Source organism: Bufo bufo, chromosome 1 (genome assembly GCF_905171765.1).
Source record: "Bufo bufo chromosome 1, aBufBuf1.1, whole genome shotgun sequence".
Lineage (NCBI taxonomy): Eukaryota > Metazoa > Chordata > Amphibia > Anura > Bufonidae > Bufo > Bufo bufo.
The window spans coordinates 133,350,351-133,375,065 of record NC_053389.1 but is presented as its reverse complement, the minus strand read 5'-3'; the positions used below and the strand labels follow the sequence as shown (position 1 = coordinate 133,375,065).

General features: G+C 46.1%; 1 protein-coding gene across 4 annotated transcripts in view; it reads right to left on the bottom strand.

Moving 5' to 3' along the window:
- RNF207 (ring finger protein 207) overlaps positions 1-24,715 on the bottom strand; it is a 291,616-nt gene that overhangs the window by 110,373 nt on the left and 156,528 nt on the right. For 3 of the 4 annotated variants that reach the window (XR_005778481.1, XM_040429604.1, XM_040429593.1), the window contains exons 13-15: positions 5,030-5,213; positions 1,668-1,853; positions 1,504-1,555 (exon numbers count right to left, since the gene is read on the bottom strand). Coding sequence is in view for 3 of the 4 variants with exons in the window: in XM_040429604.1 (XP_040285538.1) it covers positions 1,504-1,555; positions 1,668-1,853; positions 5,030-5,213 (422 nt within the window). In the remaining variant the exon portion in view is untranslated. The remainder of the gene's footprint in view (positions 1-1,503; positions 1,556-1,667; positions 1,854-5,029; positions 5,214-24,715) is intronic. The other variant, XM_040429613.1, reaches the window with a different exon arrangement.

Sequence of the window (24,715 nt, the reverse complement as noted above, 5' to 3'; positions counted from 1 at the left end):
CATGTTTCATTTGTTTTGTAGAACCGTGGAATAGATAAGGGCCCCATAGAAGTGAATGGGTCAGCATCTAGTCCGCAAAAAAAGTATCTGCATTTTTTCAGGTAGCAAACGGCCGTCTGAATGAGCCCTTAATATTGGGACTATACACCCCCACCCTACCAAGTGCTGGGGGACCTAGTGTTATATCACCAGGTTGTAGTAATTATACAGTGGATACGGTTTTTCAACCTGATGATTTATTCCCCCATTGTAGTTCACAATTATCATTGTAAGTTAGCCACCATCTATTGTTTTAAAAGGATTTGCTAATTTGATTTTTGTTTTCGTTTCAAGACACTTTAAGCGCTATATATATATATATACATAAGTTAACATATCCTAGCGACACTAATGTCTCAGATGCAGTTTTTGCTGCATTTTTTAAAATCATAACAAAATCAAGGACGCAAGACCATGAAAAAAATGCAGACGCCGACATGCGGGAAAAGATGCGGGTGCGTTGCGGGAACATGCACGATTTTTCCGCGCGAGTGCAAAACATTGTAATGCGTTTTGCATGCGCGTGAGAAAAATCTGCATGTTTGGTACCCAAACCTGAACTTCTTCATAGAAGTTTGGGTTAGGTGTTCTGTAGTTGTTATTATTTTCCCTTATAACATGCTTATAAGGGAAAATAATAGCATTCTGAATACAGAATGCATAGTACAATAGGGCTGGAGAGGTTAAAAAAAAAAATATAAAAATTTAACTCACCTTAGTCCACTTGTTCGCGCAGCCCGGCTTCTCTTCTGTCTTCTTTCTTCAGGACCTGGGTAAAGGACCTGTGTTGACGTCACTGCGCTCATCACATGGTCCATCACATGATCTTTTACCATAGTGATGGATCATGTGACGGGCCATGTGATGAACGTAGTGACGTCCTCAAAGTTCCTATTCCTCACAGAACAAGACAGAAAAGATGCTGGCTGCACGAACAAGTGGATTAAGGTAAGTTAATATATGTATATATATTATTATTATTTTTTTTATTTATTTATTTTTTTTAACCCCTCCAGCCCTATTGTACTATGCATTCTGTATTGAGAATGCTATTATTTTCCCTTATAACCATGTTATAAGGGAAAATAATAAAGATTGGGTCTCCATCCCGATCGTCACCTAGCAACCGTGCGTGAAAATCGCACCGCATCCGCACTTGCTTGCGGATGCTTGCGATTTTCACGCAACCCCATTTATTTCTATAGGGCCTGCGTTACGTGAAAAACGCACAATATAGAGCATGCTGCGATTTTCACGCAAGGCACAAGTGATGCGTGAAAATCACCGCTCATGTGCACAGCCCCATAGAAATAAATGGGTCAGGATTCAGTGCGGGTGCAATGCGTTCAACTCACGCATTTCACACGGGCGAGTTTTCCGCGTGGGTGCAAGGGACCTAAGGGTGGGATATGCTGATTGAGTATATTTGTATCTTTTTTTATCCAACAAGGGGCACCATCTTACCTTCATAAATTTCCTGCTCATTTGCAACCCTCTGATATGTTTCCTCCCATATCTAGAACAAAGAACAGAAATATTTCATATAGTACCTACAGTGTTTTAGGGCTATATTAAGGCATGTGGCTATCATAGAGCATGTGGTGGAACCGGCGCAGTCATGTACTCACCTCTTCGAATGCCGTCCTCATCATTTCTACAGATGAGTATTCGGAGGCAATCTGAACATCCACCTGCAGAGATTTCTGTATGATATCACTCATTGTGTCAGTCTTAATAAGGGAATGGTGTTTAGTGAGGTCTCGATGCAGGTCCTGGACCTGGTCCTTCAGGTTCTGGATCTCCAGCTGGATTGTCTAAAGGCAAAATTACATCTGATTTAGGCATCATGCATATAACCGTATGTATTTTTTGGTCTGTGTTACATCCACATATAAAATAAAATAAAAAAACACCACAATTTTTCCTTATCTCACCTCCCAAAAAATGAAATAAACAGTAATCTAAAAGTTTTATGTTCCCCAAAATGGTACAAAAAAAATACAGTTTTTCCCACAAAAGCAAGCCATATTGCTATATTGACTTAAAAATAAAAATGTTATGTGTTAGTATGAGGCAAAAGTAGTAAAACATGAAAAAACAACATAAATTTGTAACACCACAATCATGTCACCTTCAGATTAAAGTTATTGTATATACTGCATGGTGAATCCCATAAAAAAAAAATGATGTAATTTTTACCCACCTCACCTCCCAAAAAATTAAATAAAATTAAAAAGCCATATCTGCACAAATAGTACCAATAAAAACTACAGCTCATCCCACAAAAAAACAAGCCCTCACACAGCTAGGTTGATGGAAAAATAAAAATGTTATGGATGTGAATAAATGGCAATGAAAATATGTGATTTTTAATCATGTAATTTTATCATGCAAACGTAGTAAAACATGACAAAACCTACATAACTCTGCTATCACCATATTTCAACCCACAGAAAAATGTTATAATATCATATATACTGCATGATGAACACAAAAAGTCATATGTACTCCAAAATGGCACCAATAAAAACTACAGCTAGTCCCACAGGAAACAAGCCCTACACAACTACATTGACAGAAAAAGAAAAATGTTATGGAAGTTAGTATATAGCGATGCAAAATATTATATATTTTTAATAAAAAAGTGGTTTTATAATGCAAATGTAGTAAACATGAAAAAAAATATATATATTAGTACTGTCATAATTGTATCAACTTGCAGAACATAGTTGACATATCAGATATACCACATGGTGAACCCCTTAAAAATATTAAAAACACTGACATAAATGCATTTTTGTCCACCTCACCTCCCCAAAAAAATTGATAAGAAGTCAAAAAGTCATGTGCCCCAAAGTGGTACAAAAAGCGTCAGCTTGTCCCACAAAAATGAACCTTCAGAAAGCTTAGTCAATGAAAAACTTAAAAATGTTATGGCTTTTAAAAACCATTTCAGCAAATTCCATGTTACAAAATCCTGATGCTGCTCATTCCCATCTGAGCCCTGCTGTGTCTCCAAACAGCAATTTATGACCACATTTTGGATATTTCTATACTAAGGCGAAATTGCCTAACAGGTTATTTGGTGCTTTTTCTCCTTTTAACCCTTTCAACAATGGAAAATTTGGGGCTAAAGCAACATACTATTGGAAACTATTTTAGCTTTTTATTTTCACGTTTCAATGTAACGTCTATGAAATACCTATGGGGTCACAACTATCACTACAACCCTAGCTGGATTCCTTGGGAGTGTAGTTTCAAAAATGGGGTTATTTCTTGGGATTTCTATTGTACTGGTACCTCAGGATGTTGACATGGCACCCAAACCCATTCTAGTAAAATCTGTGTTTCTAAAGAAAAATGGTGCTCCTTCCCTTCTGAGCCTTGCTGTGTACCTAAACAGCAGGTGAGACCACATATGAGGTATTGCTGTGCTCAGGAGAAATGGCACAACGATTTTTGGGGTGCTTTTTCTCCTGTTAACCCTTGTAAAAAATGAAAAATTTTTGTAGCTAAAACTATATATTATTGATTTTCATGCACCTATTTAGATACATTTTGTGAAAGACCTTTGAGGTCAAAATGCTCATAAATTAATCCCTATATTACGGTAATTCCTTGAGCAGTATAGTTTCCAAAATTGGGCCTTTTGGGACTGTTTCTTATGTCTTAGCACCTCAAGGCCTCTGCAACCTATATTGTGTCTGGAAAGCTTACTAAATATATAGGGGCCACAAAATCCACAAGGTGCTCCTTCAATTCTGAGGTCGGTATTTTAGTCAATTACACTCTAGGACCACATATAGAATAAATTATAAAAACTGTATAATCAGGGGAATAAATGTAGGGTATTAGTTCTATTTTATCATCTGTTGTGTTCTAAAAAATGGATTAAAATAGAAAATCTGCAAATTTTTTTATTTCACTTCCATTTTGCATGAATTCCTGTAAACCACCAAAAGGGTTAACAAACTTCCTAAATGCAATTTTGAATACTTTGAGGGCTGTGTTTCTTAAAATTAGGTGATTTATGGGTGGTTTTTAATGTATAGGCCTCTCAAAGCCACTTCAGAGTTGGTCACAAATTGATCACAAAAAAAAAAGGATCTGGAGATTTTCTTGAGAATGTGTAAAACTGCTGCTAAATTTAACATATCTCTAAAAAAATAAATAGTACCACTGAACAATGATGCCAACATAAGATGGATATATAGTAAATATTAATTAGTAAGTATTTTGTGAGCTATAACTATCTGTTTTAAAAATAGAGGAATTCAGATTTTGAAATTTGCTAATTTTGAACATTTTTACTAAATTTGGGATTTTTTATAAATAAAAAACAAAATATATCAAATTAAATTTGTCACTAACATAAAGTACAATGTGTCATGAGAAAAGAATCTCAGAATTGCTTAGATAAGTAAAAGCATTCCAAAGTAAAGTGACACGCCGGATTTGAAAAAAGGAGCTTCGTCCTTAAGGGTTAAATGTTTTTTTTCTGTATAGGTGATCGATATCTGATCATTGTGGGTCCGACAGCCCGCACCCCGTTGATTAGCTTTTCCTGCAGCCTCCAGCCTTGGAACTAGCACTGCGAATGGAACAGGATGCACAGCAAAGTGTAGTGGCCGTGCCAGGTTACTGCAGCTCAGATCCCATTCATTTCAGTGGGAACTGAACTCCAGCAGGACCACTACACTTTTGAATGGAGCTGTCTGATCCTGCTCCATTCAAGAGCTAGTTCCAGTGCTAGAGGCTGCAGAGAACAGCTGCAGGTATGGAGTGTCGGGACCTCACCGATCAGATATTAATGACCTCTTCTGAGGATAGGTCATCGATATCAGGAGCCTGGAAAACCACTTTAAGTGCCATTTGAATGGAATGGAGAAGGGTTTAAAATATTGGTAAGTATGCAATGGTAATCATATAGCGTCAAAGCGAAGTATAAAGGCAATCAGTATGTTATAAACAGAATGGGTCTATCACCTACCCTGTACAGGTCTTCAAAATTACGGCAATGTTTAGTAAATGGGTTGTCCTCTCCTTCTGCCAGCAGGACTTTGGTGCTGATATATCGATGCATGGTAGGTTTACGAACAATTGTGCCAGTGATGGATATTTGGTCACAGGAGGATGTACATCCAGGCATTATTATAGCCTTGGAGCACTGACTGCTGGAAATCCAAAAATAAGACACACTATAGTTACACGTGTACAAGTGATTTATATATACATATATATTAGTTACAGTTTGAAATAATAATTAGAAAAATGTTAATGCATATTAGTAGAACATCATTATCCCATACAAACCATAAAATATCCATTGGGATGGTGTCATAGATGTACTATAAAGGACACCAATTGTTCAGCCAAACTATCATCATTGGGGTGAAAATCTATCCAACTAGACCACATCAGTACCATAAGCAATTCCCAAGATTAATATAGATTCTCACATAAAAACCTGTGGCTACAATTGCTTAGAGAGATTAAGGTTTTCCATGTGCACCTAGTCAGGGGCCAACTGGAAATTGTGGGCCCCCGATGCTTAATCTGTATAGGAGTTCTGTAACCAAAATGGTCCCTTTATAGCACCAGTGCCCTCCTACCTGAGGTCTCTGATGCACATTGGAACAATCGCACTCCACATGTCTGAGTTAACCCATTAAAACCCAATTACCTGTAGTGGCTGACTTTGGCTGTGCTTTGTGTATATCCAGCCTTGGAGCTAGCGCAACTACATGTAGACAATGTGTCCCCTCTTAGCTTCCACCTTCCATCTGCGCTTTGCATACGATGCTTGAGCCTAATGTGACATTCACCGGCCTAAATATATATATATATAGACGGTGCTAAAGATTTGAGCTCTAAGAGTTCCCTGAAATTCTGATATAAATAGTGCCGGCCAGAGCATGTGCTCGCAAGTTTGTCAGTGACCCCGGCATGCCGCTAATCACCCAGATGCAAACACAAAGGGGGCATGTGACCCACTGACTGTGGAACGCGTGAGCACAATGTAGATTAGTTTAAAGATGTCTTAAAAAAATGCTGCTGGTCATCTACCAAAAGCCAAAAGTGTAAAGTGAAAAAATTTGCTAGAATACATTTTAAATAAGACAGTGTCATTTTTATATACGGACTTGTATAGATATTCCATCTAGGCTATTCAGAGTAAGCGGTCTGCAGAAAACCTGAGCACTAGAATATTGCCCCTGTAACAATTACTGTTACAAGTGGAGGTGGATCCACTGTGTCGCTTGAACAAATCTGACTTGGGGGCTTATACAATTGCATCCCCTGGTCTTCACCTTTTAACCCCTTTAAGGGGAATCACCAGGCTGCTACCTCTTAGAATTTTCTCTGTACAAGAAGTAAATGCTGACTCACGGGGGGTCACAATAATCAGGTGTGGATTTGCCTACAACATGGGGCCACTTTTAGGTTTTTTTCCAGGGCCCACTTTAAGTTCTTAGTCCACTTCTGATGATATGTAAGACAAACCATGCAGATTAAAAAATGTGTCCCTGTTTGTGTGTCTGTCTGTCCCTGTGTGTATTTGACCGTCCCTGTGTGTGTGTGTGTGTGTCTGTCTGTCTCTGTGTGTGTATCTATCCGTGTGTGTGTACTTGACCGTTCCTGTGTGTGTGTGTCACCATCATCATGCCCACAGTGTTCGTATGTCTTGACGCTTCTGCATCAGGGCATTCTGTGCGGGGCAAGAAGAAGAAGAAGGAAGAGGAGGCAGTGCTGCCAGCATGGAGTCCGTGGGAGAGGTACAGGGAGGCACACTAAGGACGTTTGTAACACTACCACATGATCTACACTAGTGTTATCTGTGGTTTTACATAGGACTGCAGGTAACACTACCACATGATCTGCACTAGTGTTAGCTGTGGTTTTACATATGACTGCAGGTAACACTGCCACATTATCAGCACTAATGTTATCTGTGGTTTTGCATAGGACTGCAGGTAGCACTAATGTTATCTGTGGTTTTGCATAGGACTGCAGGTAACACTACCATATTATCAGCACTAGTGTTATTTGTGCTTTTGCATAGGACTGCAGGTAACACTACCACATTGAAAGGGCACTCAAAATATCCAGACGTAGTATGGAATAAAAGGATAACAAAAATTTATTAAAAGTAAAAAATTGTTCAGTTCAGGACTGACTAGTAACAGAGTCATGATCCCATGCATATAGATAACCTTATATTAGTAAAAACTCATATTAAGTTAACGTGTGGCAGTGAATAACAAGAGAAGCCAGTCCATAGCGTTAACTTAAAGAGGACCTTTCACCGATTCTTACCCTATGAACTAAGTATACAGACATGTGGAGCGGCGCCCGGGGATCTCTCTGCACTTACTATTCTCCCCGGGCGCCGCTCCGTTCTCCTGCTATGCCCTCCGGTATCTCCGCTCACTAAGTTATAGTAGGCGGAGATACCAGTCCCTAAGTTATGGTAGGCGGAGTCTGCCCTAGCGCTGGCCAATCGCATTGCAGAGCTCACAGCCTGGGAGAAAATAACCTCCCAGGCTGTGAGCTCTGCGCTGCGATTGGCCAGCGCTAGGGCAGACTCCGCCTACCATAACTTAGGGACTGGTATCTCCGCCTACTATAACTTAGTGAGAGGAGATACCGGAGGGCATAGCAGGAGAACGGAGCGGCGCCCGGGGATAATAGTAAGTGCAGTGAGATCCCCGGGCGCCGCTCTACATATCTGTATAGTTAGTTCATAGGGTAAGAATCGGTGAAAGGTCCTCTTTAATATGAGTTTTTACTAATATAAGGTTATCTATATGTATGCGATCATGACTCTCTGTTACTAGTCAGTCCTGATCTGAACCATTTTTTACTCTTTTAATAAATTTTTGTTATCCTTTTATTCCATACTACGTCTGGATATTTTGAGTGCCCTTTCAGTCTGTTGTTTTTTCTACATATTTTCTGTACCGGCATTGGGTGTTGACGTTGAAAGTGAGCCCCTGGTACATGTTGTGAGGTGGGTGAGCCACTACAAAATTACAATTATAACACTACCACATTATCAGCACTAGTGTTATCTGTGGTTTTGCATAGGACTGCAGGTAACATTACCACATTATCAGCACTAGTGTATCTGTGGTTTTATATAGGGCTGCAGGTAACACTACTACATTTTCTGTAGTCACATAGCCACCACTGTGTTATCTGTGCTGTTACATAGGACTGCAGGGGACATCTACTAAATTATCTGTATTCAGAGATTTATCACTGTGTAAGGGGGCCCACTAAGACTTTATCGGCCAAGGGCCCACATGGACCCCGAGCCGGCCCTGATAATACTGCCGTCTATGTACCAGAATATAACTACTATAATACTGCCTCCTATGTACAAGAATATTAAATTATAACACTGCCCTCTACTATGGACACAAATACAACTATAGTAATTCTGTTAGTTGTGACACTGGAGTAACTGCTTAGAATAGCTGAGCCCTACAATTCTGTGCCACTGACTTCTCTCTCTGCAGTTTCTCTTGTATTCTATGTCCATTATTCCAGGAAATATCACTTCACGCAGAGCTTAACCTTGTCACAACCAGGCTGCCTGCTGGTCATTAATCCATACAGCTGTTTCCAGTCTTAGTGACAAGAACAAGATTAGTTAATGGCCAAGAAGCAAATGTAAGAAACACAAAGTAGAGAATAATCACAGCAGAGAAAATGTTTAAAAAGTCCAGATATGAATCATCTCTAGTGGTGATCACGAATATTCAAATTGCAAATTTTAATCGCGAACATCGGCACTTCGAGAATTCGCGAATATTTAGAATATCGCAAAATATATTCGTAATCGCGAATATTTGATTTTTAAAAAATAATACCAGTTCATGCAAATTTTTATGCAAAATTTTTGCAATCAAGAAAATAATGCCTGGAGATCGCGAATTCTCGAATATATGGCGAATATTCGCCCACATATTCGCGAAATATCGCAAATTCGAATATTGCCCCTGCCGCTCATCACTAATCATCTCCAGAATAAGTTGAAGATCGAAAGAGGCCCCTGGCTAAAACATGCATGAGGGTCCATCTTTCTTTTTGAATGAGCTGTGGAGAGTATAAGTTTCCTAATATTATTGTCCAAATAATAGTCCCTGTGCTTAAAGCGGTTCTCTAGGAATTAAGAAAATGAAAATACTTAAATATTACTTTATTATAAATACATTTCCAAATACCTTTCTTTAGTTATAATGGCTTGTTTTGTCTAGGGAGCAATTATTAGGAGAAATAAAATGTCCGCTGTCCTATTAATACACACAAATCCTGTACTAATCACAAATCAGGACAAGTTACATCACAACACTGAGCTAAACAGTTGCCTCATCCTCCTCTCCTACTTGTCAGGGTTATGATCCTGAATAAGGATGATGAGATCTTCAGCTGAATCTCTGTAGATGGAGTTCCTGAGGAGACAAAGTACAGAGAGGTGGTGGGGTGTGACTAATGAGCAGCACCCTCCATTACACAGTCTGTCCTGTCCGTCCTCTCTGTACTTCATGTCTCCTCATGAACTCCATTCCTACAGAGATTCAGCTGAAGATCTTAATCCCTGACAAGTTAAGAGAGGAGAGATGTGTGATTAGGACAGGTTTTGTGTGTACTAATAGGATGGCGGCCATTTTATTTCCCCTAATGATTGCTCCCTAGACAAAACAAGCCATTATGATTAATAAAAGATATTTAGGAATATATTTATAATAAAGTAATATTTGAAGGGGTTGGCCACCATAAGTATAAAAAAATAAAGTGCCCCAGACAATAACTAAAGCCAAGAGGTATTTGTATCATGAGAGATATACTGTGTATATATCATTTTTCTAATGTGTTCAGCATAGCATGCTCCCATTGCGGCTGTGTGGGTGGAGCAGCTGCAAAGTGAAAGTAAAAATCACAGCTTGCATCACAGCAATCTACAGAGGAGTGGTCACATTGCATCCCTGGACAACTGTGATACCATAGTAACAACAGCACCTTAAGTGACATTCAGGTGTGGATTGGGAACCTAAAGTGGCCCTGGAAAAAAATAAAATAAAAGTGGCCCCATATTATTGTAGGAGGGTCTAAATTGACAGGAAGTATGGCAACAAAAGTAGGGGGGTCAGCAATACCTAAGAGCAAAATACACATACGACAGTGCCACACAATGTCTTGCCCCAAACGCTATCCTCCAAGTTGGACATAGAGTGGCCATTTTCTCTCCTCCTCTTCCAGTTGTCTCTGATTAAGACCTGGAGCAGGGGGCTTAGGAGATGAGATGCAGGACATAGTTGAATTCAGGAGGGCATGATGCTGGCCAGGTACATGAGTACCTGATTCTCACAGTTAATTACCACTGATAGCTTATTCTGTACCCAGCCAGCAGCAGAGATGGGGGTTTGGGTGGCTCCTTGGGCATCGGCCCACGGGAAATTTCCCTGTAAAGTCTATGGCCAATCCGCCCATGGTGACATTTCATCAGTGCACATGACCATAGCCTATTTGTGCCGGTATTGTGGTCCGGCGAACAGGGGGTCCGCAATATACAGGCACCAGCCATGTGCACACCATATCACGAATGTGGACCTATTCACTTAAATGGTTCCACAATCCAGAAGATACGGTGCTGTGCGGAGTGGAAGCACAGATCAGAAGCCTGTGGAAGCTCTACAGAGTGCTTCTGTGGGTTTTCTGTCCATGCCCCCGCACCGAAAAAAAGTAGTGCATGCACTACTTTTTTGCTGTGCGGACTGTTGTATGCAGATTGCGGATCCCATTCAAGTTAATGGGTTTGTGTCCGCAGACAGGTTTCTGTGCTGTGAAAAAATAAAACAAAGATAAATCATTTCAGAACTTTTTCCACTGAAATCTTTTAGGTGGAGGGAAAGAAAAAAAAATTATAATAATGTGGTTGCATAAGTGTGCAACCCTCTTATAACTGGGGATGTAGCTGTGTTCAGAATTAAGCAATCACATTCAAAATCATGTTAAATAGGAGCCAGCATACACCTGCCATCATTTAAAGTGCCTTCTGATTAACCCCAAATAAAGTTCAGCTGCTCTAGTTGGTCTTTCCTGAAATTTTCTTAGTCCCATCCCACAGCAAAAGCCATGATCCACAGAGAGCTTCCAAAGCATCAGAGGGATCTCATTGTTAAAAGGTATCAGTCAGGAGAAGGGTACAAAAGAATTTCCAAGGCATTAGATATACCATGGAACACAGTGAAGACAGTCCTCATCAAGTGGAGAAAATATGGCACAACAGTGACATTACCAAGAAATGGACGGCCCTCCAAAATTGATGAAAAGACGAGAAGAAAACTGGTCTGGGAGGCGACCAAGAGGCCTACAGCAACATTAAAGGAGCTGCAGGAATATCTGGCAAGTACTGGCTGTGTAGTACATGTGACAACAATCTCCCGAATTCTTCATATGTCTGGGCTATGGGGTAGAGTGGCATCCAAATCAGGCTACATTTTGCAAAAACATATCTGAAGTCTCCCAAAAGCATGTGGGAAAAGGTGCTATGGTCTGATGAAACCAAGGTTGAACTTTTTGGCCATAATTCCAAAAGATATGTTTGGCGCAAAAACAACACTGCACATCACAAAAGAACACCATACCCTCAGTGAAGCATGGTGGTGGCAGCATCATGCCAAGGGGCTGTTTTTCTTCAGCTGGAACTGGGGCCTTAGTTAAGCTAGAGGAATTATGAACAGTTCCAAATACCAGTCAATATTGGCACAAAACCTTCAGGCTTCTGCTAGAAAGCTGAACATGAAGAGGAACTTCATCTTTCAGCATGACAACGACCCCAAAGCATACATCCAAATCAACAAAGGAATGGCTTCACCAGAAGAAGATTAAAGTTTTGGAATGGCCCAGCCAGAGTCCAGACCTGAATCCGATTGAAAATCTGTGGGGTGATCTGAAGAGGGCTGTGCACAGAGATGCCCTCGCAATCTGACAGATTTGGAGTGTTTTTGCAAAGAAGAGTGGGCAAATCTTGCCAAGTCAAAATGTGCCATGCTGATAGACTCATACCCAAAAAGACTGAGTGCTGTAATAAAATCAAAAGGTGTGCTTCAACAAAGTATTAGTTTAAGGGTGTGCACACTTATGCAATCATATTATTTATTTTAAAATGTTTTCTTCCCTCTACCTAAAAGATTTCAGTTTGTTTTTCAATTGAGTTGTACAGTTTATAGGTACATTAAAGGTGGGAAAAGTTCTGAAATGATTTATCTTTGTCTCGTTTTTTACATCACAGAAACTGACATTTTAACAGGGATGTGTAGACTTTTTATATCCACTGTATATATATATATATATATATATATATAAAATATATAAGGCTAAGTGTATGTATGTATGGCTGCTAAAGGAATCCGCACAGTCGCATTTACAATCATGACATTTTGTACGGCCGCCTCCTGTGACTCGGAGGAAGGTCATAGATTATGTTTTGAGTGGAATTTTTCACCCCGCGCTTTCCAATTATTTGCTAAAAAATACACTTGTAACCTAATTGCCCAAACTACAGGAACCATTGTCTGTTGGCTGTTGTGGCAGTTAGCCTGGATATTCATCAGGTTGCATATAGCAACCAATGACAGCTCAGCTTCTATTTTGCTACAGGTCATTAATATGAGCTCTGATTGGTTGCTGTAGGCAAGGAAGGAGATTCTTAGTATAAGACAGCTTATGTGTGAGTGAATAGGATTTTGATTATACAGGTGAAACTCGAAAAATTAGAATATCGTGCAAAGTTCATTTATTTCAGTAATGCAACTTAAAAGGGAAACAAACATATGAGATAGACTCATTACATGGAAAGCGAGATATTTCAAGCCTTTATTTGTTATAATTTGGATGATTATGGCTTACAGCTTATGAAACCCCAAAGTCACAATCTCAGGTACCCTTTGCTCAGGGGGTATGGATTAATTAGTGACTAGAGTGTGACACTTTGAGCCTAGAATATGGAACCTTTTCACAAATTCTAATTATAAGCTGCATTAATGCAATTCCCTTTTAAGTTGCATTACTGAAATAAATGGACTTTTGCTCGATATTCAAATTTTACGAGTTTCACCTGTATATTTCTCTTAGGGTCCATTCACATGTCCACTGCTGTATGTCAGCTTTAACCCCTTAAGGACTCAGCCCTATTTTCACCTTAAGGACTTGGCCATTTTTTGCAAATCTGACCAGTGTCACTTTATGTGGTGATAACTTTAAAATGCTTTTACTTATCCAGGCCATTCTGAGATTGTTTTTTTCGTCACATATTGTACTTCATAACACTGGTAAAATGGAGTCAAAAAATTTCATTTTATTTATAAAAAAATACCAAATTTACCCAAATTTTGGAAAAATTCGCAAATTTCCAAGTTTCAATTTCTCTACTTCTATAATACATAGTAATACCTCCAAAAATAGCTATTAGTTTACATTCCCCATATGTCTACTGTCATGGTCTTACCTGCTTGCTGCTCTCCTTCGTTTGACATGTGCTGGCGGCCATCTTGGGTCCTGGGTTTCTTGTAGCCTTCCACCCTGCGGCTCCTCCTTCCCCTGGGAGGAGCTGGATGCCTAGCTCATATATATAGGAGGTCTGTGGCTTCAGTTCCTTGCTTGGTCCTCTTGTGTTCACATGCTTCTAAGACTGCTGCTGCTTCTGGTTCCTGATCCTGGCTTCGTCTGACTACCCTGCTGGTTCCTGATCCTGGCTTCGTCTGACTACCCTGCTGGTTCCTGATCCTGGCTTCGTCTGACTACCCTGCTGGTTCCTGCTCCTGGCTTCGTCTGACTACCCTTCTGGTTCCTGACCTCTGGCTTCGCAAAGACTCTGCTCGGTTTCACCATCCGTTTGGACTTTTGCTTTACAGCTTTATTTTCAATAAAGCCTTCTTATTTTCACTTATCTCTTGTTGTACGTCTGGTTCATGGTTCCGTGACATTAGGACCAAGCCATGAATTCTGACGGTACAGGGCCATCCTCGCTACCCACGCTGGTTTGCCAGACTTGATCAGCAGGATCACCTGTTGGGTCGGTTCGCTGTGGCGTTGCAAACCCTGCTTGAACGCACGGCTCATTTCGCTCCCGTTGCCGATGGGTCGGTTGTCGCTCCTGGGCTCGCTCCTACTGCCGCTCCGGTTGTTGCGCCAGAGTCTACCCCGACACCTGTTGTTGCGCCTGCGGTTGTTTCGGGGTATGACCGGTTCTGCCCCTCTTCCACAGCGCTTTGGGGGAGAGCCAACTCAGTGCCGAGGTTTCCTTAACCAGGTGGGCATTTATTTCGAGTTGCTGCCACATGCCTTTCCTACTGAGAGATCAAAGGTGGGCTTCTTGATCTCGCTGCTCTCGGACAAGGCCTTGGCTGGGCCGCCCTTTATGGGAGAACAACCAATCCGGTGGTGCCGAGTTTTCGGTTTTGTTGCTTCTCTTCGGAAGGTATTCGATGTGCCGGCTCGTGCTGCCTCTGCTGCGAAGCTCCTTATGTCCATCAGACAGGGTTCACGATCGTAGCTGAATACGCCATGAGTTTCGTACCCTGGCAGCAGAGGCGGCTGGAATAATGAGGCTCTGGTCGCTGCTTTCTCTCATGGTCTCTCGGATGCCTTGAAGGATGAGGTTGCAGCTAAGGACCTACCAGTTGAGCTCGAGTCTCTTATTTCTTTCCTGATTTTGATGACACCAGACTCAGGGAGAGACCTTCCTTTAAGGAGAACCTGCGGAGGTCTTCTAACAGATTGGTGCTACGTTTGCTGTCCCACCCGTGCCTCCCTCTCCTCCCACGCCTCCTGGGGATGACTTGTCTGGGGGTGAACCCATGCAGCTGGGGTTTGCTCGCCTGTCAGAGGGGGAGAGGGCACTCGGAGACGCGAGGGCCGATGCATGTACTGTGGTCTCGGTGGGCATTTTCGGTTGGCATGTCCGAAACCGTCCGGGAAACGCTCGTACCCTGAGATCCTGTCGGGGGCAGATCTTGGGGGAGTCTCCTGTCCCGGTTTCCGTGTTGACAAACCACTGATCACTGTTGTCCTCTCCTGGGTCGGGGGCTCGGTGAGACCCAGGCGTTGGTGGACTCTGGTGTGGTGGTTTGTTCATTGATAGTGTGTTCGCTGCCGCCAATTCCATTCCTCTGCAGGCTCGAGGTTCCCCACTGGCTCTTGAGGCGATAGACGGCAGACCCTTCTGCCGCCACACGTGACTCATGAGACCCTTCCAGTGGGGATAGCCATTGGTGCCGTTCACAGAGAGTCGGTCTGCCTCCAGGTTATTTCGTCTCCACACTACTCGGTGGTCTTGGGGTACCCCTGGCTCCAGAAGCATAATCCGACTTTCGATTGGAGATCGGTCGAGATTCCTCTCGTGGTCACCGCAGTGTGGGGCTAGTTGCATCCATGGGTCTGTCAAGTTGCTGTGTACTTCCTCGGACTCTCTGTTGCCTCCTGAATACGAGGAGTACCGGGATGTATTCGATAAGGTGCGCGCGGTTGCCCTACCTCCGCACCGCCCATACGATTGTGCCAATAGAGTTACAATCTGGTGCCGTTCCTCCTCGTGGCAAAGTCTATCCACTGTCGGTAGCGGAGAATGAGGAAGGAGGAGTACGTGAGGGAGGCGCTTTCACGCGGACAATTCGCAAATCTTCGTCCCCGGCAGGGGCTGGATTTTTCTTTGTGAAAAAGAAGGGCGGTGAGTTGAGGCCTTGCATCGATTACAGGGGTCTCAATCGCATCACGATCAAGAACGCTTACCCGATACCCTTGATTTCCGAGCTGTTCGATCGCCTTAAAGGGGCCACGGTCTTTACCAAACTCGACCTGAGGGCGGCATATACCTGGTAAGGATCAAGGCGGGCGATGAGTGGAAGACCGCGTTTAACACCAGGACGGTCATTACGAATCCTTGGTTATGCCCTTTGGGTTGTTGTCATGGTTCTTACTGCTTGCTGCTCTCCTTCGTTTGACATGTGCTGGCGGCCATCTTGGGTCCTGGGTTTCTTGTAGCCTTCCACCCTGCGGCTCCTCCTTCCCTGGGGGAGCTGGATGCCTAGCTCATATATATAGGAGGTCTGTGGCTTCAGTTCCTTGCTTGGTCCTCTTGTGTTCACATGCTTCTAAGACTGCTGCTGCTTCTGGTTCCTGATCCTGGCTTCGTCTGACTACCCTGCTGGTTCCTGATCCTGGCTTCGTCTGACTACCCTGCTGGTTCCTGATCCTGGCTTCGTCTGACTACCCTGCTGGTTCCTGATCCTGGCTTCGTCTGACTACCCTTCTGGTTCCTGACCTCTGGCTTCGCAAAGACTCTGCTCGGTTTCACCATCCGTTTGGACTTTTGCTTTACAGCTTTATTTTCAATAAAGCCTTCTTATTTTCATTTATCTCTTGTTGTACGTCTGGTTCATGGTTCCGTGACATTAGGACCAAGCCATGAATTCTGACGGTACAGGGCCATCCTCGCTACCACGCTGGTTGCCAGACTTGATCAGCAGGATCACCTGTTGGGTCGGTTCGCTGTGGCGTTGCAAACCCTGCTTGAACGCACGGCTCATTTCGCTCCCGTTGCCGATGGGTCGGTTGTCGCTCCTGGGCTCGCTCCTACTGCCGCTCGGTTGTTTGGCCAGAGTCTACCCCGACACCTGTTGTTGCGCCTGCGGTGTTTCGGGGTATGACCGGTTCTGCCCCTCTTCCACAGCGCTTTGGGGGAGAGCCAACTCCGTGCCGAGGTTTCCTTAACCAGGTGGGCATTTATTTTGAGTTGCTGCCACATGCCTTTCTACTGAGAGATCAAAGGTGGGCTTCTTGATCTCGCTGCTCTCGGACAAGGCCTTGGCCTGGGCAGCCCTTTATGGGAGAACAACAATCGGTGGTTGCCGAGTTTTCCGGTTTTGTTGCTTCTTTCGGAATGTATTCGATGTGCGGCTCGTGCTGCCTCTGCTGCGAAGCTCCTTATGTCCATCAGACAGGGTTCACGATCGTAGCTGAATACGCCATTGAGTTTCGTTACCCTGGCAGCAGAGGTGGGCTGGATAATGAGGCTCTGGTCGCTGCTTTCTTCATGGTCTCTCGGATGCCTTGAAGGATGAGGTTGCAGCTAAGGACCTACCAGTTGAGCTCGAGTCTCTTATTTCTTTCCTGATTTTGATTGACACCAGACTCAGGGAGAGACCTTCCTTTAAGGAGAACCTGCGGAGGTCTTCTAACAGATTGGTGCCTACGTTTGCTGTCCCCCCCGTGCCCTCCCTCTCCTCCCAGCCTCCTGGGGATGACTTGTCTGGGGGTGAACCCATGCAGCTGGGTTTGCTCGCCTGTCAGAGGGGGAGAGGCACTCCGGAGACGCGAGGGCCGATGCATGTACTGTGGTCTCAGTGGGCATTTTCGGTTGGCATGTCCGAACCGTTCCGGGAAACGCTCGTACCTGAGATCCTGTCGGGGGCAGATCTTGGGTGGAGTCTCCTCGTCCCCGGTTTCCCGTGTTGACAAACCACTGATCATGTTGTCCTCTCCTGGGTCGGGGGTCGGTGACGACCCAGGCGTTGGTGGACTCTGGTGCTGGTGGTTGTTCATTGATAGTGTGTTTCGCTGCCGCCAATTCCATTACTCTGCAGGCTCGAGGTTCCCCAAGGCTCTTGAGGCGATAGACGGCAGACCCCTTCTGCCGCCACACGTGACTCATGAGACCCTTCCAGTGGGGATAGCCATTGGTGCCGTTCACAGAGAGTCGTCGGCCTCCAGGTTATTTGTCTCCACACTACTCGGTGGTCTTGGGGTACCCCTGGCTCCAGAAGCATAATCCGACTTTCGATTGGAGATCGGTCGAGATCCTCTCGTGGTCACCGCAGTGTGGGGCTAGTTGCATCCATGGGTCTGTCAAGTTGCTGTGTACTTCCTCGGACTCTCTGTTGCCTCCTGAATACGAGGAGTACCGGGATGTATTCGATAAGGTGCGCGCGGTTGCCCTACCTCCGCACCGCCCATACGATTGTGCCATAGAGTTACAATCTGGTGCCGTTCCTCCTCGTGGCAAAGTCTATCCACTGTCGGTAGCGGAGAATGAGGCCATGGAGGAGTACGTGAGGGAGGCGCTTTCACGCGGACACATTCGCAAATCTTCGTCCCCGGCAGGGGCTGGATTTTTCTTTGTGAAAAAGAAGGGCGGTGAGTTGAGGCCTTGCATCGATTACAGGGGTCTCAATCGCATCACGATCAAGAACGCTTACCCGATACCCTTGATTTCCGAGCTGTTCGATCGCCTTAAAGGGGCCACGGTCTTTACCAAACTCGACCTGAGGGCGGCATATAACCTGGTAAGGATCAAGGCGGGCGATGAGTGGAAGACCGCGTTTAACACCAGGACCGGTCATTACGAATCCTTGGTTATGCCCTATTGGGTTGTGCAATGCGCCCGCAGTCTTTCAGGAATTCATCAACGATGTTTTTCCGTGACCTGTTGCAGCAGTGTGTGGTAGTCTATTTGGATGACATCTTGGTATATTCTGAATCCATGGAGGCCCCACATTCTGGATGTCAGACGAGTGTTGCAACGGTTACGAGAGACAAGCTGTTCGGGAAGCTTGAGAAATGCGAATTTCACCGATCCCCAGGTAACCTTCTTAGGTTACATCATTTCCGCTGAGGGGTTCTCCATGGATCCTGAGAAGGTTTCGGCTGTCTTACAGTGGCCCCAGCCCAGTGGTCTTCGTTCCTGCAGCGCTTTTTGGGCTTCGCCAATTATTTCGGAAGGATCATCAGGGACTTTTCCATGCTGGCCAAGCCCTCTCACGGATCTGACCAGGAAGGCAGTAGTCATTCCAGGTCTGGCCGCTCGAGGCCATCCGAGCTTTTGAGGCCCTAAAGTCCGCCTTTGTGTCGGCTCGATTCTGTGCATCCCAACCCTGGGTTGCCCTTTGTCCTCGAGGTGGACGCGTCTGAGACGGGAGTAGGCGCCCTTCTGTCTCAGCGTAGAACACCAGAGGGTCCTCTGCTTCCTTGTGGGTTTTACTCCGGAAACTGTCTTCCGCGGAGTGCAACTATCAGATTGGTGACAGGGAGTATTGGCCATCGTGCAGGCCCTTAAAGAATGGAGGCACTTGCTCGAGGGTTCGGTGGTTCCGGTTCTCATCCTGACGGACCACAAGAATCTGACCTACCTTTTCTGAGGCAAGAGATTGACACCACGTCAGGCCAGATGGGCTCTGTTCTTGTCACGTTTTAATTACGTGGTCTCCCTACCTACCCGGTTCCAAGAACATCAGGGCGGATTGCCTTATCACGGGCAGTACTCGAGTGTCCAGGGAGGAGTCGATTCCGACTTCGGTCAAACCTCCGAATCAGATCCTGGCCGCCATTCGCACCAGCCTGACCTCTCCCCTGGGTGAGCAGATTTTGGCGGCTCAATCTGGTGCTCCCCTCTGGGAGACCCAACGGCAGATGTTTTGTGCCTGAGGAGTTGCGCACTCGGTTGTTGCGAACCTACCATAACTCCAAGACGCGGGGCATCCTGGAAAGAATCAGCTGTCCTGGGCTGTTTCAGTCTGTTCTGGTGGCCCTTCCCTACGTTCCGACATCGCCGCATATGTAGCGGCATGCTCCGTTTGTGCCAGAGTAAGTCCCCTCGGCACCTTCCGTTGGGCCTTCTGCAACCCATAGCCACCGGGGAGCGCCCATGGTCACACCTGGGGATGGATTTCATTGTGGACCTCCTGCATCCCGAGGCCATACGGTCATTCTCCATGATTGGGATCGGTTTTCCAAAATGTGCCACTGTGTTCCTCTCAAGAAGTTACCCTCTGCACAAGAGATGGCCACGATTTTTTGCCAGGGAGGTCTTCCGGTTGCACGGTTTGCCTAGGAGATTGTGTCGGGATCGGGGGAGTCAGTTTGTGTCCAGGTTCTGGCGCGCCTTTTGCTCCCCAGTTGGGGATTCATCTCTCTTCTCCTCGGCCCTACCACCCTCAGTCCAATGGGGCGCAGAAACGATCCAATCATGGCCTTGGAGCAATTCCTTCGTTGCTATGTCTCCGATCACCAAGACAATTGGGTTGACCTCCTGCCTTGGGCTGAGTTTGCCAGGAACACGGCGGTGAACTCTTCCTCTGGGAGTCTCTCCCTTCATGGCCAATTATGGGTTCCAACCTGCCGTGTTACCGGAGGTATTCTCTGCCAGGATATTCGGCTGTGGAGGATCACCTTTCCGTCCTACGTGCTTCTTGGGTACAGATCCAGAAGTCCCTTGAGGTCTCTGCGCAGCGCCAGAGATTCCAAGGTGATCGCAGACGAGCGCCTGCTCCTTCCTACCAGGTCGGAGACGTGTATGGTTGTCCACCCGCAACCTCAACCTTCGAAGTGCCCACTCCCAAGCTGGCGCCTCGCTTTGTGGTCCCTTCCGAGTGCTTCGCAGGGTAAACCCGGTAGCCTATGCCTTGCGCTTCCTCCTGGCATGCGGATCTCCAACGTGTTTCATGTCTCCCTGTTGAAGCACTGGTGTGTAATCGTTTCACTTCCTCGGTTCCTCGGCTCGTCCGGTCCAAGTGGGCAATCGTGAGGAATATGAGGTGAGCAAATATCCTGGACTCACGCCTGGTCCGCGGTCGGTTGCAGTTTTTGGTCCATTGGCGTGGTATGGTTCCAGAGGAGCGTTCCTGGGTTCCCTCCGCAGATGTCATGCTCTGCCTTGCTCCGAGCCTTCCACGCACGCTTCCTCAGAAACCGTTTTGTGCTCCGCGGAGGAGGGGCCTTGAGGGGAGGTACTGTCATGGTCTTACCTGCTTGCTGCTCTCTTCGTTTGACATGTGCTGGCGGCCATCTTGGGTCCTGGGTTTCTTGTAGCCTTCCACCCTGCGGCTCCTCCCTTCCCCCTGGGAGGAGCTGGATGCCTAGCTCATATATATAGGAGGTCTGTGGCTTCAGATTCTTGCTTGGTCCTCTTGTGTTCACATGCTTCTAAGACTGCTGCTGCTTCTGGTTCCTGATCCTGGCTTCGTCTGACTACCCTGCTGGTTCCTGATCCTGGCTTCGTCTGACTACCCTGCTGGTTCCTGATCCTGGCTTCGTCTGACTACCCTGTGGTTCCTGATCCTGGCTTCGTCTGACTACCCTTCTGGTTCCTGACCTCTGGCTTCGCAAAGACTCTGCTCGGTTTCACATCGTTTGGACTTTTGCTTTACAGCTTTATTTTCAATAAAGCCTTCTTATTTTCATTTATCTCTTGTTGTACGTCTGGTTCATGGTTCCGTGACAGTTGTGCATGCGCCCGCAGTCTTTCAGGAATTCATAACGATGTTTTCCGTGACTGTTGCAGCAGTGTGTGGTAGTCTATTTGGATGACATCTTGGTATATTCTGAATCCATGGAGGCCCACATTCTGGATGTCAGACGAGTGTTGCAACGGTTACGAGAGAACAAGCTGTTCGGTAAGCTTGAGAAATGCGAATTTCACCGATCCCACGTTAACCTTCTTAGGTACATCATTTCCGCTGAGGGGTTCTCCATGGATCCTGAGAAGGTTTCGGCTGTCTTACAGTGGCCCCAGCCCCAGTGGTCTTCGTTTCCCTGCAGCGCTTTTTGGGCTTCACCAATTATTATCGGAAGTTCATCAGGGACTTTTCCATGCTGGCAAGCCTCTCACGGATCTGACCAGGAAAGGGCAGTAATTCCCAGGTTGGCCGCTCGAGGCCATCCGAGCTTTTGAGGCCCTAAAGTCCGCCTTTGTGTCGGCTCCGATTCTGTCGCATCCCAACCCTGGGTTGCCCTTTGTCCTCGAGGTGGACGCGTCTGAGACGGGAGTAGGCGCCCTTCTGTCTCAGGTTAGAACACCAGAGGGGTCCTCTGCTTCCTTGTGGGTTTTACTCCCGGAAACTGTCTTCCGCGGAGTGCAACTATCAGATTGGTGACAGGGAGTTATTGGCCATCGTGCAGGCCCTTAAAGAATGGAGGCACTTGCTCGAGGGTTCGGTGGTTCGGTTCTCATCCTGACGGACCACAGAATCTGACCTACCTTTCTGAGGCCAAGAGATTGACACCACGTCAGGCCAGATGGGCTCTGTTCTTGTCACGTTTTAATACGTGGTCTCTACCTACCCGGTTCCAAGAACTCAGGGCGGAATGCCTTTCACGGCAGTACTCCGAGCTTTCAGGGAGGAGTCGATTCCGACTTCGGTCATACCTCCGAATCAGATCCTGGCCGCCATTCGCACCAGCCTGACCTCTCCCCTGGGTGAGCAGATTTTGGCGGCTCAATCTGGTGCTCCCTCTGGGAGACCCAACGGCAGATGTTTTGTGCCTGAGGAGTTGCGCACTCGGTTGTTGCGAACCTACCATAACTCCAAGACCGCGGGGCATCCTGGAAAGAATCAGTCCATGTCTGGGCTGTTTCACGTCTGTTCTGGTGGCCTCCCCCTACGTTCCGACATCGCCGCATATGTAGCGGCATGCTCCGTTTGTGCCCAGAGTAAGTCCCCTCGGCACCTTCGTTGGGCCGTCTGCAAACCCATAGCCACGGGGGAGCGCCCCATGGTCACACCTGGGGATGGATTTCATTGTGGACCTCCCGCATCCCGAAGGCCTACGGTCATTCTCATGATTGTGGATCGTTTTCCAAAATGTGCACTGTGTTCCTCTCAAGAAGTTACCCTCTGCACAAGAGTTGGCCCACGATTTTTGCCAGGGAGGTCTTCGGTTGCACGGTTTGCCTAAGGAGATTGTGTCGGATCGGGGAGTCAGTTTGTGTCCAGGTTCTGGCGCGCCTTTTGCTCCCAGTTGGGGATTCATCTCTCCTTCTCCTCGGCCTACCACCCTCAGTCCAATGGGGCGCGCAGACGATCCAATCAGGCCTTGGAGCAATTCCTTCGTTGCTATGTTCGATCACCAAGACAATTGGGTTGACCTCCTGCCTTGGGCTGAGTTTGCCAGGAACACGGCGGTGAACTCTTCCTCTGGGACGTCTCCCTTCATGGCAATTATGGGTTCCAACCTGCGTGTTACGGAGGTATTCTCTCCCCAGGATATTCGGCTGTGGAGATCACCTTTCCGTCCTACGTGCTTCTTGGGTACAGATCCAGAAGTCCCTTGAGGTCTCTGCGCAGCGCCAGAGACTCCAGGCTGATCGCAGACGAGCGCCTGCTCCTTCCTACCAGGTCGGAGACCGTGTATGGTTGTCCACCCGCAACCTCAACCTTCGAGTGCCCACTCCCAAGCTGGCGCCTCGCTTTGTTGGTCCCTTCCGAGTGCTTCGCAGGGTAAACCCGGTAGCCTATGCCCTTGCGCTTCCTCCTGGCATGCGGATCTCCAACGTGTTTCATGTCTCCCTGTTGAAGCCACTGGTGTGTAATCGTTTCACTTCCTCGGTTCCTCGGCCTCGTCCGGTCCAAGTGGGCAATCGTGAGGAATATGAGGTGAGCAATATCCTGGACTCACGCCTGGTCCGCGGTCGGTTGCAGTTTTTGGTCCATTGGCGTGGTTATGGTCCAGAGGAGCGTTCCTGGGTTCCCTCCGCAGATGTCCATGCTCCTGCCTTGCTCCGAGCCTTCCACGCACGCTTCCCTCAGAAACCGTTTTGTGCTCCGCGGAGGAGGGGCCCTTGAGGGGGAGGTACTGTCATGGTCTTACCTGCTTGCTGCTCTCCTTCGTTTGACATGTGCTGGCGGCCATCTTGGGTCCTGGGTTTCTTGTAGCCTTCCACCCTGCGGCTCCTCCTTCCCCTGGGAGGAGCTGGATGCCTAGCTCATATATATAGGAGGTCTGTGGCTTCAGTTCCTTGCTTGGTCCTCTTGTGTTCACATGCTTCTAAGACTGCTGCTGCTTCTGGTTCCTGATCCTGGCTTCGTCTGACTACCCTGCTGGTTCCTGATCCTGGCTTCGTCTGACTACCCTGCTGGTTCCTGATCCTGGCTTCGTCTGACTACCCTGCTGGTTCCTGCTCCTGGCTTCGTCTGACTACCCTTCTGGTTCCTGACCTCTGGCTTCGCAAAGACTCTGCTCGGTTTCACCATCCGTTTGGACTTTTGCTTTACAGCTTTATTTTCAATAAAGCCTTCTTATTTTCACTTATCTCTTGTTGTACGTCTGGTTCATGGTTCCGTGACATCTACTTCATGTTTGGATCATTTTGGGAATGCCATTTTATTTTTTGGGGACGTTACAAGGCTTAGAAGTTTAGATGCAAATCTTGAACATTTTCCAAAATTTTCAAAAACCCACTTTTTAGGGACCAGTTCAGGTCTGAAGTCACTTTGTGAGGCTTACATATTAGAAACCACCCAAAAGTGACACCATTCTAGAAACTACACCCCTCAAGGTATTCAAAACTGATTTTACAAACATTATTAACCTTTTAGGTGTTCTCCAAGAGTTGATGGCAAATAGAGATGAAATTTCAGAATTTAAATTTTTTGCCAAATTTTCCATTTTAATCCATTTTTTCCACTAACAAAGCAAGGGTTAACAACCAAACAAAACTCTATATTTATTGCCCTGACTCTGCGGTTTACAGAAACACCCGATATGCGGTCGTACACCACTCTACGGCCCCACGTCAGGGCGTAGAGGGAAAGGAACGCTGTGTGGTTTTTGGAAGGCAGATTTCGCTGGACTGGTTTATTTACACCATGTCCCTTTTGAAGCCTCCTGATGCACC